The 14,410-nt window shown below is 43.5% G+C and overlaps 2 protein-coding genes and 1 long non-coding RNA gene across 5 annotated transcripts in view; 2 read left to right on the top strand and 1 right to left on the bottom strand.

The window, feature by feature from the left end:
- The window catches only part of LOC109530657 (uncharacterized), a 10,486-nt gene extending 3,346 nt beyond the window's left edge, over window positions 1–7,140 (top strand). The window contains exons 2-4 of the long non-coding RNA XR_002171046.1: window positions 14–129; window positions 6,806–6,996; window positions 7,064–7,140. This is a non-coding gene — a long non-coding RNA (uncharacterized LOC109530657). The remainder of the gene's footprint in view (window positions 1–13; window positions 130–6,805; window positions 6,997–7,063) is intronic.
- LOC109530655 (uncharacterized protein CXorf21) lies at window positions 1,780–9,644 on the bottom strand. Of its 3 annotated transcripts, none has more exons than XM_019894534.1 (3): window positions 8,245–9,644; window positions 7,498–7,680; window positions 1,780–1,954 (listed from the first exon to the last, which is right to left on the bottom strand). In XM_019894534.1, exons 1-3 carry the CDS (start codon window positions 9,083–9,085, stop codon window positions 1,941–1,943), a joined length of 1,038 nt encoding a protein of 345 aa, XP_019750093.1. In that variant the 5' UTR covers window positions 9,086–9,644; the 3' UTR covers window positions 1,780–1,940. The 3 variants fall into 3 exon arrangements, with proteins under 3 accessions (XP_019750093.1, XP_019750092.1, XP_019750094.1); XM_019894533.1 differs by lacking the exon at window positions 1,780–1,954 and having other exon boundaries at window positions 6,436–7,680; window positions 8,245–9,115; window positions 9,206–9,644; XM_019894535.1 differs by lacking the exon at window positions 1,780–1,954 and adding an exon at window positions 7,756–7,813 and having other exon boundaries at window positions 7,556–7,680.
- A 1,330-nt stretch (window positions 9,645–10,974) lies between these two features.
- c9h13orf42 (chromosome 9 C13orf42 homolog) lies at window positions 10,975–14,125 on the top strand. The gene is made up of 3 exons (XM_019894415.1): window positions 10,975–11,764; window positions 11,998–12,142; window positions 13,515–14,125. The coding sequence occupies exons 1-3, from the start codon at window positions 11,369–11,371 to the stop codon at window positions 13,754–13,756; spliced, it is 783 nt and encodes a 260-aa protein (XP_019749974.1). The 5' UTR covers window positions 10,975–11,368; the 3' UTR covers window positions 13,757–14,125.
- The last annotated feature ends 285 nt before the right edge of the window (window positions 14,126–14,410 follow it).

Below are 14,410 nucleotides of genomic sequence, written 5' to 3'. Positions count from 1 at the left end.
CTTGCTTGTGCAGGGCTCAGCATTTCTGGAAGGTGTGACCTCACCAGTGAAATCGAGAGGTCAGCGTGACCAAAAGACGACGGCTCCCTGGCACGTTCCCGGCAGCTCGGCCTTGGAGAAGAGCACAAGGTTTTATTTTTTTTTTTGTTTCCTTCAGCTTTGACACCCACAGGCACTCGAAAGGCAGCATGAGAGCACAACTTTGTATGATTCAAGGCTTTGCACTAAATGACTCCCCCTGCAAAAGTCTTGCCGAGCATTGTTTGTTGATTTGTTGGGCACTCTTCTGGCGGTTACCATGGCGACTGCCTCCATTTTCTCTCATCGCCGCGGCCGACATAAAGGAGCGTGTCCTTGTCTCTATAATAGTTACAAATTGAATACTGCACTCTCCAAGGACTCGTGTCAACGACTTAGAGCACTGTGAAAATGTGTTTGTGCATTAGAGAAGACCAGCTGAATAAACAGCAACTTTTTTTGAACTTTTTAATTACCTTTTTTTCATAGTTTTCCATTTTTTTGTGGGGGTGGGGGGGGTTAACTGAAAAAACTTTGGGAGGAGCTGGGGGGGGGGGGGGTGAACAGATGGCAAAACCATGTCAAGCAGGAAAATTAAAATGGTTGTAATGATGACATGTTCTTAGGGGACATTTCATTCACTCCCACAAAAGAACTCTATTAAGTGGACTATGTCATCAACTTAGGAAAAAAAAATCTATTTCAAAGAACACATTGTCAATGTCTTTGAAATAATTAGGTACTGTATTTGTACACATAATCTATTTTCCTGTCGCTTTATTTGGCCCTCTGACCAAAAAAAAAAAAAAACCCACACTTGATCCTTTTTAAGTTGTAATAACACCGCTCACCACTAGATGGCACACGTCGTTACATAGCGCTTTTCCCGGGTTCCTCTCCACTACAAGAAGACGAGTATCGACAAACTGTTGCTCAAGCTAACGGAAACTCTTTCAACCCAAAGAAAAACGAAAGCCTTCTCGTGTCATTCTCAGCAACGTGTCCAGGTGACACACCAGATATTGCTTCCTTATTACATCAAAAAGTTTGTGATCTCGCAAAACATGCTGATAATGGAAGAGGAGCCGATCTCAACAAAAATACGCAAACAACTGTTATTTTCCTTTTTGCTTCACAAGAACCGTCGACAGTTCGTTTGAACTGTATGACGAGTTGTGTCCTCCAAAAATATATTCAACTAAATTCCTTGGACAAGCGGCTGTTGTGACGGGTGGCAGACTCGCCGTGTATGGAGAGGCGCACCAGTTTAGTTTGGCTCCTTCAACAAAGTGGGAGTCTTGATTCAATTGACCTCCAGAAGAATACGGGCAGTGAACCATCAATGCACGACATTCTCCGGATGTACGGCTCTGGTATCCCAATGAAGCGGCATCTCTAATACACACGCATTTGTGAAAACGCGGATCAGGATTTATTGCAGACTACCTCCAGAATTTGTGAGTGGAAAGGATGTAATGGCCTGACCGCAACAATTAACCCTTTCATGCACCAATAATGACAACCTGTCACCTGATAACATGAATAAATATTAATAATAAATTGCCCAAAATCCCTTGCCTCTTCAAACTTCAAGCATCCAATCCATCAAACAAGAGTCGATGGCAATAGTAAACAAATAATATATAAACTGCTGGCATCATCGGGGAAGTACATTATATATACATATATATGAGAGATAGATAGATATATATATATGTAGATGTGTATAAAATATTACTGTATGTAATAAACATATTGAGCATGTTGTTTACTTGCATTTGCGGACCGCTCACCAGATGTCTGTTTGCCTTGTTTGGTAACAGCGCGGTGTTCAAGGTTGCTTTGCACTGCACAAGGTTGCGCGGCGGGCTCGCAGCAAACAAAGCCGCAGATGTAGCGCTCGTCCTCGTTGATGTGCCCCCTCAAATGTAGTCAACTAGAAAACACGCAACTATGCAAAAATAAATAAATAAATACAACAATATTGATTTCTGTACACCACTGTGTGAAGTGCTACATCATACTCCGGGTATAATATAGAAACAGACTGCATTGAGAAGCTAACAGCACTGCAGTTCCAACATGACAAAAATGTAATGTGACCCACTACACCATACTTATGATACAATGCAGGATTATAGACTTGCAAGCACCGACCAGGCCGCAGCAAGAGGTAGCACTAACGTGAGGGAGCGAGGCGAGACACTGCACCGAGAATTTAAGTCAGTTTTGTGACAGCCTAGCAAGCGCAGGATGGGCCACATCAACGCAGCGCTAACCCGTGCGGGATGCTAAATACAGTGTGCAACCATCGAAAAATTCTTTATTTGCATCTGTCGTGTGCATTAAAGTCACTTATATGAATCACTATAGTACTTCAGGCTATGCAAACACACTGGTGAGTGAAGACCAGGCCTCTGCAAGGCTGTGTTAACAGGAACAAGAGTCACTGCAGTCGGCATTTCAGTTATCGATGTGAATCACGACATCATACTTCCAGTATCAAGTCGAAGCAGACTTGAAAGGAAAATGGCAAAGAAAAATAACACAAAGTAGGACATTGCAGCGAGCATTGAGGTCATCGAGGTGAACCGCTATCATCCAAGTGTATTGAAGAAAGAGAGCAAGACATTTTTCAACACGTTCGACTGCTCACTAATTTGTAAAAAGAAAACAAAATGACACCCAACACATCTGGACTGACCAACATTATAGATTAGTGAAAAAAAGAATAAATTTACCAAATTGTGACTTATGAGGTTTTGCCCGAACATCTGTCATAGACTTGCCACAACAGAGCAGGCCACAGAAAAGTGTGTGGGGGGGGGGGCTAACATAGGGGAGAGGAGGGGGACACTGCAGATGTAACGTCCTTGATCAACTCTGTGGCGAACATATGCCACGGGGACGCCAGCTAATTAGTCAAGGTTGAGTGGAACCCCAGGGTAAATGTGTGTGTGCGTGTGTGTGTGCGCACGCGCCAAGGTCAAACTCATGAGTTGAATCCATAGCGCAATAAGCCCCACAGTGCCACTTTGATGGGCTACGCACTCGGCAGTCCGCTAACCATTTCAACTACCCTCTCTTATTTTTCCCTGCATCTTTCGCTGACCACATGTGACGCCACACTAAATCACAAAAGACTTCCTTATTCAGGGGGCAGGGTCATAAAAATGTGTTTTCGACATGGCAGTGATTAAAATGCAGATTGCTCCGCGCAGCTTCCTCTTCGTGTAGAGTAAATTGTCTGCATATTTCCATTTACTTGTTGGTCCTTTCTGTCTCCGTCCTTGCTGCTCAAATTCATTGCATTCAAATATATGTCACGATGTCATATAACAGTGCCCGTCTACGATAACCATCACACACTCACAAAAACATGGAGGAGGAGGAGGAGGGGAGCACGGTGATAATTTATGTCCCTCTTATCTTCCTCTTTACTGGCCTCGCTGTGACTACCGTTTGAATTTTTGGAGGACGGGGTCATGTTTGCATAGGCAGCTAAATTACGACACTAATAACAGTGGCGGCTGCCAAGCGCTGCAAAAAAAAAAAGAAAGAAAAAGGGGGGGGGTCAGCAACATGAAGAGGGCGGTGTTTGGTGTTGACAGACCAAGGTGAGGCAAAAGATTCATATGTTTACAATGGAAATAAAGGGAATAAAAGGGGTGTGACAAGTTTATTTTCCCAATAAAATCACAGAGGAGGATCAATCTTTGCGTCAAAAGTTATCTTTATGTCTGTAAGTATTTTTTTTTTTCGGTTGTCCTTCATATCTCCGTGAGTCATCTTGACTTGTCACGTTGTTATTCATTTGCCGATGAGCTAGCCACTGAGCACGGTAATTTGATGACGGCATTGCTTCAAAACTGCTTGGAGGCATACTCGCCAAATCAACATGTATGGGTGGCTTGATTCATCGCGATCAATTAGTTTCGCTGTGAAAAGCACCTGAAAGCTGAATAATATGCTTTTGTGTTCATATACACACCGTTGAGTGTGACGCGAAACGCAACAATAGCCAATGCAGAAGCAGTCTTTATTCCGCACTGTTGCCGAACACTTTGTAAAGGAAATAGTTGTGTTGAGTGTTGGTGTAAAATGGCTCCCAAGTCATTCAACACACAAAAAACGGCAAGGAGAAAAATTTGTCAAAGCAATGTTGTGACACCTTTAGCTAGCAGCTAGCATTTAGCTAACTTTATTTCTTTTTCTACTGTACAATTAATCTTTATTTTTCTTTGTGTATTCCATCCACTCAGCTGCCCCGTGGCACCGTGTTGCCTCACACCAGTCAGTCTTGTGCTGAAAGGAATTATCACCAGAATTTTCGCCTCCAACCATCTTCTCACCTGCCCTTCATGTTCTACCCTGCCGAGTTCCATCCGCGCAACCGCGCTATGTTTCTTTGTGTCCACCAGAATTCGCTCATGTGGATGAAAGGTAAGGTCACGTCCTTCGTCCTCCACAGTTTCATATTTACATTTATATTTCCCCTTCCACAATGACGTCATCGTCCACACTTGTCCATATTCACCAAGGCCGATGCTTGAACTTATTGATTGACCTTTTACATACACTACGAACGAAGGAGAAGGATAAGATTACGCCCACGGTTTGGGACGTATTTATGAGTTAGCTTTGTACAGGTTTATGCTATAAAGCATTTCAAACACGAGCCTCACCTGGTAGAGTTCTCTGCGTACGTGTGTGACCATGGCCCACTTAAGAGTTTCCAAATCATATTTTTACATTCACCTTAGGTACAGTCTGATGATAGCCAAGACACGTGTTGTAGCAGTATATCAATAAAATGTAAAAATAGGCAGTTTTGACTAACGTTGCCAGATAAATATGAATTCAAAATTTAATATTAACATGCATTTGAACCCCCGCTGACTAAACTCGGCTTGAAATATATGAAAACGGAATGAAATGAAGTTGGCTTTGTTCAATGTATACTGACTTAGTCTATGTTCACACCACACTTCAATTCAGATTTTTTATGTGACTTGTACCTGATTTTTTTTTTCTTTTTCAAATCTGACCAGAAATAGTGCCTCATAGTTTCTGCTTTTCCGAGATGCGGTGCGACAAATTTCTTGTGTCTGATGGTAGCCAGTCAGTTAAAGATTCTGAATCTGGAACATTTGAGCAACTTGGAAGCCATGTGGAACCAAGTAGGCTAACCTTGCAGTTTGCAGGGGCCATTAAGTAGCAACATGAAAGAGACAGCTCTTAATGTTTTGCAAGTGATTTTGTCCCTAGTTAGCTCTTTCATACTGAAGCATAATATGAATTTAGTTATCAGGCAGACTAAAAGCAGGTGCGTAACACAAGCTATATAGGGCTGCCATATAGCCATTACCAAAATGAGAGCATTTGCTCAGCAAGTCGACGCCATATGGCGCAATATCTGTATTACCACATGATTCTTGCGGACCTCGCAGTCTGCTTGGGGTGGTGTTTTTTTTTTTTTTTTATTTGGGGGGGGGGGGGGGGGTGCGCAGCCAAGGTCATTGGGCTCCCAGGCAACCTCGAGGGGCTAACTGACCAGGAAATGTTCCCTCCATGGCAACGGAGCGCTCATTAAACGTTCCAGCAAGTTGCACATGTGAGGTGTAATCTGGATTCACACACGTGCCTCAAGGTTGCAGTCACAAACCAAAGGAAAGTACTCCAATTTTCACTAATATTGTGTGCCTGACTAATCCTGTAAAGAGTTTTAGACTCTTATTTAAGTCCTTGAAATTGTTTTTGAAATATCATCAAGTGGCAAGGGGAAGCGGAAAAATACGAAATATATAAGCACAACAGTATATGATTGTGCTGCTTTTTACGAAGCAACGCACTAAAAGCTTTTTTTTTTTTTTTTGAATAAAGGCAATGCGGCTGCAGCGTTAAAGCCACAATGGCGAGAGTGGCGTGGACCTTGGGTTTGATATGAAATCGCACGACCTTGTCTGGGCCAGCCCACATGTTAAAAGCTCTTTGTGAGCAGGAAAAGTGCTTTGTAGACACCTTGAAAGGCTTCAACCTCCTCTGTTATTCCATCACATTAGACAAACCTTTATTTTTCATTTCATATCATTCATTTTTTTTTTATTAATCATGTGCAGACAGACAGACAGACAGAATGCTTGGTACTCTGAGCTGCTGTTTAGTGCACAAAGGCACAGACAGGACCTGACCCCTCAACCCGAAGGCACATTCAGGCTACATTCTAAAAACAGTTGGGTCAAAAATCAGATTTTTTTTATTTTTATTTTTTTTTTTTTTTTAGATCCGCCCAAATCGGATCTTAAACGTAATGACCCCACTTTTAGTTATTTACTTAACCCCAAAAGTTGGGTCAAATGAATCATTTTGGAGTTGTTTTGTCAAAACGACCCAATTTATTTTATTAATTTTTTTTTTGTACAAAGCAACCACATTTTTTGAGCTGTTTTGTGGGTTATTCATTGACCCAATTTTTGACCAAACTGGTTTTAGAGTATGGCCTCTAAGGTTCCGTCTTCAGATTCACTTCGCTTCAACCTTCTGAAGGAGTTTGTTTGCATGTTCTCCCGTTTCCCTCCACACTCTCTAACCATTGTGTCAAAAAGGGTGGGTCAAATTAATATGATAATATTTAAATGAATTCAAAATAATCAAACGGGGGTGTTCTGCAAAATCAAATTTTGGGCGGTCGTTTCGTCGGTTATTTATTTGATCAATTTTTTTGGGGTCAAATGCCTTTTTGACCCGCTTGAGGCTGTTTTTGACCTAATACCCTCTCGTTCGCCAGAGTGAACCTCAATGCACAGCACCGAACCTGAAAGGGCAACAAATATGCCCTCACCTCCTCAGTGCCGCTCAGTGGGGGCAACTGCAGAGTAAGAGTCCAACCCCTCTCAAGAGGACTGGTACCAGAGTCCAAGCCGTGTGACATGGCAAGCCCGACTCTGGCTGCGTCCAAATACACAGGCTGAGTCCTCCGTAGGTGGCATGACTTGACCGCACGTGGGGTTCAAATTCACATTCAGCTTGTCCAAATTCACCATAGTTTATGCGCTCCACGGAGGCCACATGAGGAGGAGCCTATGACAGCGTCGAAGGACCCGGCGTGCAATTTGTCTTTCTAGAATTTGAAAACCACATGCGGTCGAGTCGAGGCGAAAGCGGAAAACAACGCGGCCAAAAACGCGGCCTTCGGAGGACGCGGCCTGCGAATGTGGACACAGCCGATGTCTGGTAAGAACTTTTCAACCTCGCACACAAACTTGGGCTCTTTCCCGGCCAGAGAGGTGATAATCCACGTGCCTGGAGGAGTAGCTTCTGTAGCCGGGGATCGGACCACCAAGGTCTCCACCTTCGGCCGCCACTCAGCCCATGTACAGTACTTTATTTCAGCAGTGGCTGTTTTTAAAGTTGACATGAAATTGCTGCTGGAATGAAATTGTTGTTTCCTTGGACAGGACAGGCTACTTCCGTGCGTACCTGGAATGTTTGGGGAAGAAAGGCAGGAATAGTTTCTCTGTAGCCTTGACACTTCCCAGGTTTCCACCCGCGGCCGGCATTCAGCTCTGTAAACAGGGCGCTTCCTCCTGCTGGCGTTTTGTTTGGACAGGAACAGCGGAGGAAGGTCAGCAGTGCGCTGAACTGCAGCGACGCGCAGACTTCCTTTTAAATGGGAGGAAAGGTAGAAAAATAACATGGTTAGTCTGCGCTCAGCCGGTCTGCAAATCACACACTCACCTCACACAAAAGTAATCCCCGTCTTGTTCGCGAAGCAGCGCGACTTGTATCGCAGCCTCTGTGAAACATGTCGCTATCAAACATTTATTAAGGCAGCTTTCATGGTGACATCACACACATTCACGAATTCATGTTCACGCTCCATAAAGCGCAGCGCTTTGGCAAAGCACACCTTAATGACCTTTTGAGGATACCGTAGTTGCTCATGCTCGGAAAATTTTCGTCGCACCAGATGAAAACCACAACACTGGATTTTTGTAAATAAAAAATGGTTTGTTTTATTCCTGTTGATATCAAACAAGCTTTGAGACGCGGGCACAGCTTGCGTACGTCACGGCGCACCGGTTTTTATTAAGTTTGGTCACGTGACATTGGCAAGGCGAGCAAAATGGCAGGATATGGATTAAAAACTGGTGGGTTATTCTTGCTTGATTCAAAGATAGCGTCATTGCTCTTTGGACTGGTTGACGAGCTCTTTGGAAGCCTCACTGGAGATCTGCAGGAAAGGTGTGCTCATCTCGCTGGACTCCACTTCCCCAGCCACCCTCAGCAGGCACGACATCACCATGTCCTTGGCCACGCCCGCTTCTAGATTCCCATCCCGGCTCAGCTGCAAGGTGATCTGGTCCAGGCTGGTCAGGAACATCTCTGAACCCAGCAGGGGGCCCGAATTCCTGGCCATGTTCTCCATCATGTACTGCTGGTACAGGTCCAGAAGTTTCTGTTCCAGATAGCCGTTAAGGAGGGAGTTAGTGAGGGGACCCTCGCGCCCTTGGAATAAAAAGCTGCGATCTCGACCACTTCCCTGTCTCCAGTGATTGGAGCCCCCCCTGGGAGGTAGCAGGAGCCCAATCTGCGCAGCTCGTCTTGGAGGGGAATCTTCCCCAGGCGGGGGCACATCACAGGACTGCAAGAAGGGACCCACCGCCTGAGCGTCGACATGCACCTCCTCCGCATCGTCCGTCGACATCGGCAGAACCTGGTCGCCCCCGATGTGGAGGTCGCTGTAGTTCTGGCAGATGCTCTGACAGAAGGACGGAACCAGGAAGGTGGCGTCGCCTCCCGAGCGGGGAGATGCGATCTGGAATCCGGGAGAGTTCTTTCTGCCCGACTGGTTTCTGTACAGATCCAAAGACTCCAGCTGGGAGACTTCTGGAGGACTCCCGCCGACAACGCCGCCCTCCTGCTCTGAGAGAGTATGAAGGTGCGCAACGGCGCCCGTAGAGCGGGAAGAGGATCCGACAGTACCCTCCCGCGTCTCGCAGCGCGGGGGGCACGCTTCATCTGCTTCTCCGTAGGCCATGCTCAGCAATTTCACTTCACAAAGCATCTCTGCAATGTCTCACTGGGTGGCAATTTACTGAATGATAGAATTTTTTAAAAAATGATCAGTCACTGTCTATGACGACAAAAAAAAAAAAGCCAGCGGAGAAGTACAACTTGTTTTTACCTTAAGGCACTCTCTGTGAATCAAATGACGAGTATAATAGTCTGCTTGGTTCCATGCACCCACCTTGAGAGGAAGCAAGACTGCTTTTTTTTTTTTTTTTAGTAATCACTCTTCCCCTTTCTTAATCACTGCTGCAGCTGGTGGCATTTATTACCGCTACCCCAAAAAGGTTCAGTGAAATTTCTGGGGACTTTCAAGGAGAGAAGTGGGATGAACCGCGGCTTATAACAAGGAACTTGGATACAATGAAAAGTTTGGAATAATCCTTGCAGCATCTTGAATTGCAAATTGTGTTCATTTCCGATGACTCATCTCATCCCCTTGTCAGTGCACACGGCTGCGTTTCAACATACCAACGAACAACTGAGTTTCATGACAGCGAGGAAAAAAAATCTGATTGTTTCCGCAGATGTCTGCTCATGAAAAAAACAAAAACAAATCATTGAGGTCCGGACAAATTTTGAAACACGGATTTTTAAAAAATATACCGGTGTATATATTTTTAATTTTAAGTTAGAAGCTCTATATGGGAGAGTGAAAATACGATTCATTATCGTGTTTGCATATATTCACGTGAATAGGCTTGCCCCTATTTGTTGTGCACACCCATCCATCGTCATTAAAATAAAAATGTTTTTTAAATGTCCAAAATTCCCTCAGGTAGACTAAAAGCCAAAAGAAATAACATTTATGTATTATTTATATAACAGTATCAAATAATACAAACTAATATCAAACTCTATTTTCAGAAAGTGACAGCATTCTTGGCATTATTAATTTCAGATAACTTATTATTTTACATTGTGGATTATTATATAATTACATGTTATGAATTCATACAGCAACTATATTTTTCATTGTGGGTTATTTTTTTCAACTGATATAATAAAAAAAGAAAAAGAAAAGGTCACTCCTTTTTATAATGGCAAAAATACATCGATCCCAATTTAGCTGTTTCATTTCAAACTGCGTCCACATTTAGAAGCAATTTTAATGATTGTGAAAATTCCATTGAATGTATTCAGATATTTTAATCCCATTATCTCATCCACTGATTGGCAGTTGGTTGCACTCCTAAAAGCGTTGATCGTATTATATTCAATCATCGAACGGATAAGAACCTTCCTTATATGACTGTTGATTCACTGGTCTAATTTTGTACTCTAAAGTGCCACCAAAAAAAAACCCAAAGTCTCATTAGTTCGAAATTACAGCTGAGAACTACTCAATGCAGTTTTACAGATTGTAATCAGATGCATTTGCGCCACTGTTCGTGTCAAGTTTAGTCAAGCAGAAGTGCAACTTTCGTTCTGGAACCACAAGAGGACATTTCCTCCCCGAGAAACCTTGTCGTGTCTGAGCGGATGAAATTTGCATCATGTCAACATGAAAACCTAAATGAGTTTTGCCTTTGCTTCCATTTATTCAGGACAATTTTTTTTTCTCCAAATTTGACAGCCCCCTGACTGCATTGAAGAATCTTAGAAAGTAAAATTCTAATCTTTGACGCTCACCCGGGTGAAGTGTGAACTCAAAAGTTGAGTTTGATTTGATCATTTTAACAGAGCATTCTGTCTGAACTCCAAATTGTACGTCTTTCGGTGTATTTGGTTTCAATTTATGGTTGACATGCTCACGCTAAAAACAAATGTGAAATGAATCCTTTTGATCCGGGGTCACCAACGGTAGTCTTCGAGTGCCCCTATCCACGTTTTCGATGTCTCCTTCCTTCGGCACACCTGATTCAACTGATCAGGATCGTTATCAGGCTTCTGCATTGAGCTTGATAACGATCGTTTGAATCGGGTGGATCAATCCTTGGCATGATGTGGTAAAATGCAGATATTTTTCCCCCCACAAAATGTTGATCAAAATATCTTGCTGAATGATTTTTCAGGGCAGTAGCTTAGATAAGCCTCAGCGAGAGTGACAGTTACTGGGTCAGGACACCTGAACCGGGCTTTGCCGCTCAGTAGTGTTGTCTTACAGAGGCCTCCATGTTGCCAAGCAGCGACTGATAACATTGCCGGTGAGATCAGGTTGAACCAGCGACCATCCGACCTCATGGACGGCCTCGCTTCTATGTGAGTCAGGCGGTTGCTTCAGTTCGCTCGTGAGAGAGGAATATGGACCTCAGAGGCGAGCGTTTGATTGTTTAGAGGGATGTTTAGGAAGATCGCCCATGCGTTCCGTTCCAATCATCACTGGGAAAGAGAGCGAGATGAGTTCGGGCCGGAGTACCACAGCGCCTGCACAGTCAAGCTGGTCCGCAGCACCTCCGTGCTGGTTGTGGGAGAGAGGACGCGGTCTTGTGAAGGCGCCACGTTGAAACGAAGCAAGAGCACCCTGAGTGTGGAATCCACTTTGTACTACTACCACAGGCAAGAGGACCGCGTGTGGCTTCACTCCCACGAGCAGAACTGTCTGGAGTATCTGCGAGCGCTGGTGGCTCTGCGGCGGCGCTACACAAAGAGTGTGAGCGACTTGAACAATGCCGACGTCAAAGCCGCGGTGTCCTCCGAGAAGAACGAGCCGCTTCCGGCACGGCCAAAAAACACAGTAAGCTTCCACTTTTTTTGGATCCAGAACAAAAACAGCCGTGTCACCCCTAAATCAAATGTAATTGAAAACAATGCAGGAAACGCGGTTATCTAAAAATAACCTGGGCACGTAATGCTCACCGTCGCAAGAACTGAAGTCACCGGCGGCCATGTTTCCAACTCCGAACCTCAAAAAGTGAAGCCCCAATATTCCAAATAAGCAACATAACTGTGTTTTGTGCCTGTTTATAGGTCTCTCGAGCCACTCCCTCGGCACCGCCCGTGCCCACCGTGGAAGACACGCTGCAATTTCTAGATGAGGTGATTGCGAGCTGTGACAGTGAACCTCAGCGTAAACCTTACTTGGATGACGGCCATGACGACGTGGACTTTATAGGTGACGTATTCCTTCAGTGATCACCGTCATGTGATTTTAGTGCAGATTAATATTGAGAGGAGTGACAATTTATTTCATTTACAGATTTATACCTGGATTTCTAGATTTGTTAATCTGCAAAAGGTGACAAGTTTTCAATTGATGAGTAGAGACCATGCGGTAATGACGATCTCAAAAAACTGCACTTATATTACCTTCAGTGCAGTGAAAAGTATAAAAAGATCATGGGCCACTTTACATCCAATAATGCCGTCAAAAACACATGGGCAGTCTTAAGTTTCACTATTACTCTCACTACGATTTGTATATTATTGTCACGAGTGGTGTGGAACTGCATGCACCGCATCATATCAAGAAATGTGTTCGGCTTTTATCTTCGATGCGGCGTACCTAATGTTGTGACCAGAGGCTGTCATATCTTGTGAGAAAGTGAACAGGTGTTTTTTTTTTTGTTTTCAGGGTACATAATGTTGAATTACAGGTGCCATGAAATATGTGAGCAAAAGGTTGAGTGATATTACTTTGTCTTGGGATGGAGAGTGTTGTAAATTATGCCATTTTAATCAAGGGTTGATGGTGCAAATTGAATTATGCGCGTCCTGTAGTGCAAGGTTTTCATCTAAAGTGGCTGTTCAGTGCGCCGTATCGTCTCACTGTGGGTGTTTAATCAAATGTGACCTTGACATTTCCAGTGCTCTGCCGTCGGCGTGGGAGAAATTACGTCTTTATCAGTGTAATCAAAACAGCAGGCTTGGTGGTGATGTCAACCGTGTAAAAATAAATATAAAATTTCCTGCCAGCGCCCAGCCCAAATAAGGAGAGAGAACCAGAGCAACAACGAGTGAATTAAAACTTTAGATTAAAAATAATGCATTCATTTTTACAAAGTCTGATTGGACGCAAACTGCAAAGCTATTTTTTAAGTAAATGAGATAATAATTCAATTTTTGCATCTGGTCAAACAATTCTCATGTGTCTTAAAATATATTTAGTTAGCTGTGTTAACAATACTTGGCCCTTTTGTGTACATAGAAGTCTCAGTTCTTTGAGTCTCGCTCATTTAAAAAAAAAATACGACCCAAAAGACATACCAGTTTTAATATTTTTTTCTTCCAGTGAATTTTTCAATTTCTTTTGATTGTCTTGGGATAAATTACATGGGTCTCTTGACTTCATGTGAGGCCTCTATTTTGACTCAGCTTTAGGTTGCAAAATATGGTTCCTTGACCTATAAAGTCATAAAGAGGTAAGTCAATATGGAGCAATGGACATCATTTATGAATTTTCTTTTTAAATACAAAAGAAAACAAACAGTGCGTTATGCTAAAATGATTGTTGTTGACGGTAAATTTTACTCTGTCTCCCCACACAGTGGCATCTAGCTCAGCAGAACATGACCTCCACTCCAACTGGGTCTTGAGGGTTCCTCGGGTGGTAGGTGACACCAACAGTCAGCAGGAGGAGGTTCATGTCCATGCCAACAAAAAAAAACTCCAGAAAAACAAGAGCGGGTCAACCAGCAGTAGGTTGCGCCTGCAGAGGAACCCCATCCATTTGCCCAAAGTGGTGGAGAGCGCCCTGCAGACACTTCGCTTCAAGTCCAAAAAGTCCTGAAATTGCTCAAGACAATTAGGATTGACACTCATTTGAATGGTAAGAGAACGTTTTCTTTTTAAATGAACTCAAGTGCCGGCGCCATCGCGGAAAACTGTTACTAGTAGAATGGAACTCGGACCAAATATTAACGTCTGACTTGTTTGATTGTTGGTGGCCGTATTGAGCATAAAAAAAAACAGACGGTGTCACAGTAGCAACTTCACAGCTCCCTCTGCTGGATGCAGTGGGTTATTAGTTCATGTAGCGCCAATGCAAGTTGTAACCATTTTTAATATTCTAAGACAAGGCGGACACTCAAAATTCGATTTGACTCTGTGACAATAATGTATTTCAGGGGCCATTTGGTAAAAAAAAAAAATGTACCGTATTTTTCGGACCAGTCGCACCAGTCAAAAAAAGGAATCATGAAAAAAAAAACATCTCGAGCCAGAGTAGAATTTGCATTTTGGGGGAAGTATTTGACAAAAAATGAGATCAAGGGTGGAGCTCGGACTTGTCCCCAAAATCCCCGTTCCCTAATAGTGAATACGTTTGTCGTGCCAGTGCATCAGCCAGTAGATGTTGAAGCATGAGCTGCTTATTAGTTTGTCTGCATTCTGAAATTAATAAGTGAATTTCCGAATACGCCTGTGTTGACGGTCGCAAATAAGA

The sequence above is a fragment of the Hippocampus comes genome, unplaced genomic scaffold, assembly GCF_001891065.2.
Source record: "Hippocampus comes isolate QL1 unplaced genomic scaffold, H_comes_QL1_v1.1 scaffold96, whole genome shotgun sequence".
NCBI lineage: Eukaryota > Metazoa > Chordata > Actinopteri > Syngnathiformes > Syngnathidae > Hippocampus > Hippocampus comes.
This window is presented reverse-complemented; position numbering and strand designations above follow the sequence as displayed.

What these genes read in the sequence shown, in the direction of transcription:
- c9h13orf42 (XM_019894415.1), top strand. Translation starts at nt 11,369, where the DNA reads ATGTTTAGGAAGATCGCCCATGCGTTCCGTTCCAATCATCACTGGGAA. An exon ending in CGGCACGGCCAAAAAACACA is followed by an intron (nt 11,765 to 11,997) that starts GTAAGCTTCCAC and finishes GCCTGTTTATAG; the next exon opens with GTCTCTCGAGCCACTCCCTC. An exon ending in TGACGACGTGGACTTTATAG is followed by an intron (nt 12,143 to 13,514) that starts GTGACGTATTCC and finishes CTCCCCACACAG; the next exon opens with TGGCATCTAGCTCAGCAGAA.
- LOC109530655 (XM_019894533.1), bottom strand. Translation starts at nt 9,085, where the DNA reads ATGCTTTGTGAAGTGAAATTGCTGAGCATGGCCTACGGAGAAGCAGAT. An exon ending in ACCTTTCCTGCAGATCTCCA is followed by an intron (nt 7,681 to 8,244) that starts GTGAGGCTTCCA and finishes CCCATTTAAAAG; the next exon opens with GAAGTCTGCGCGTCGCTGCA.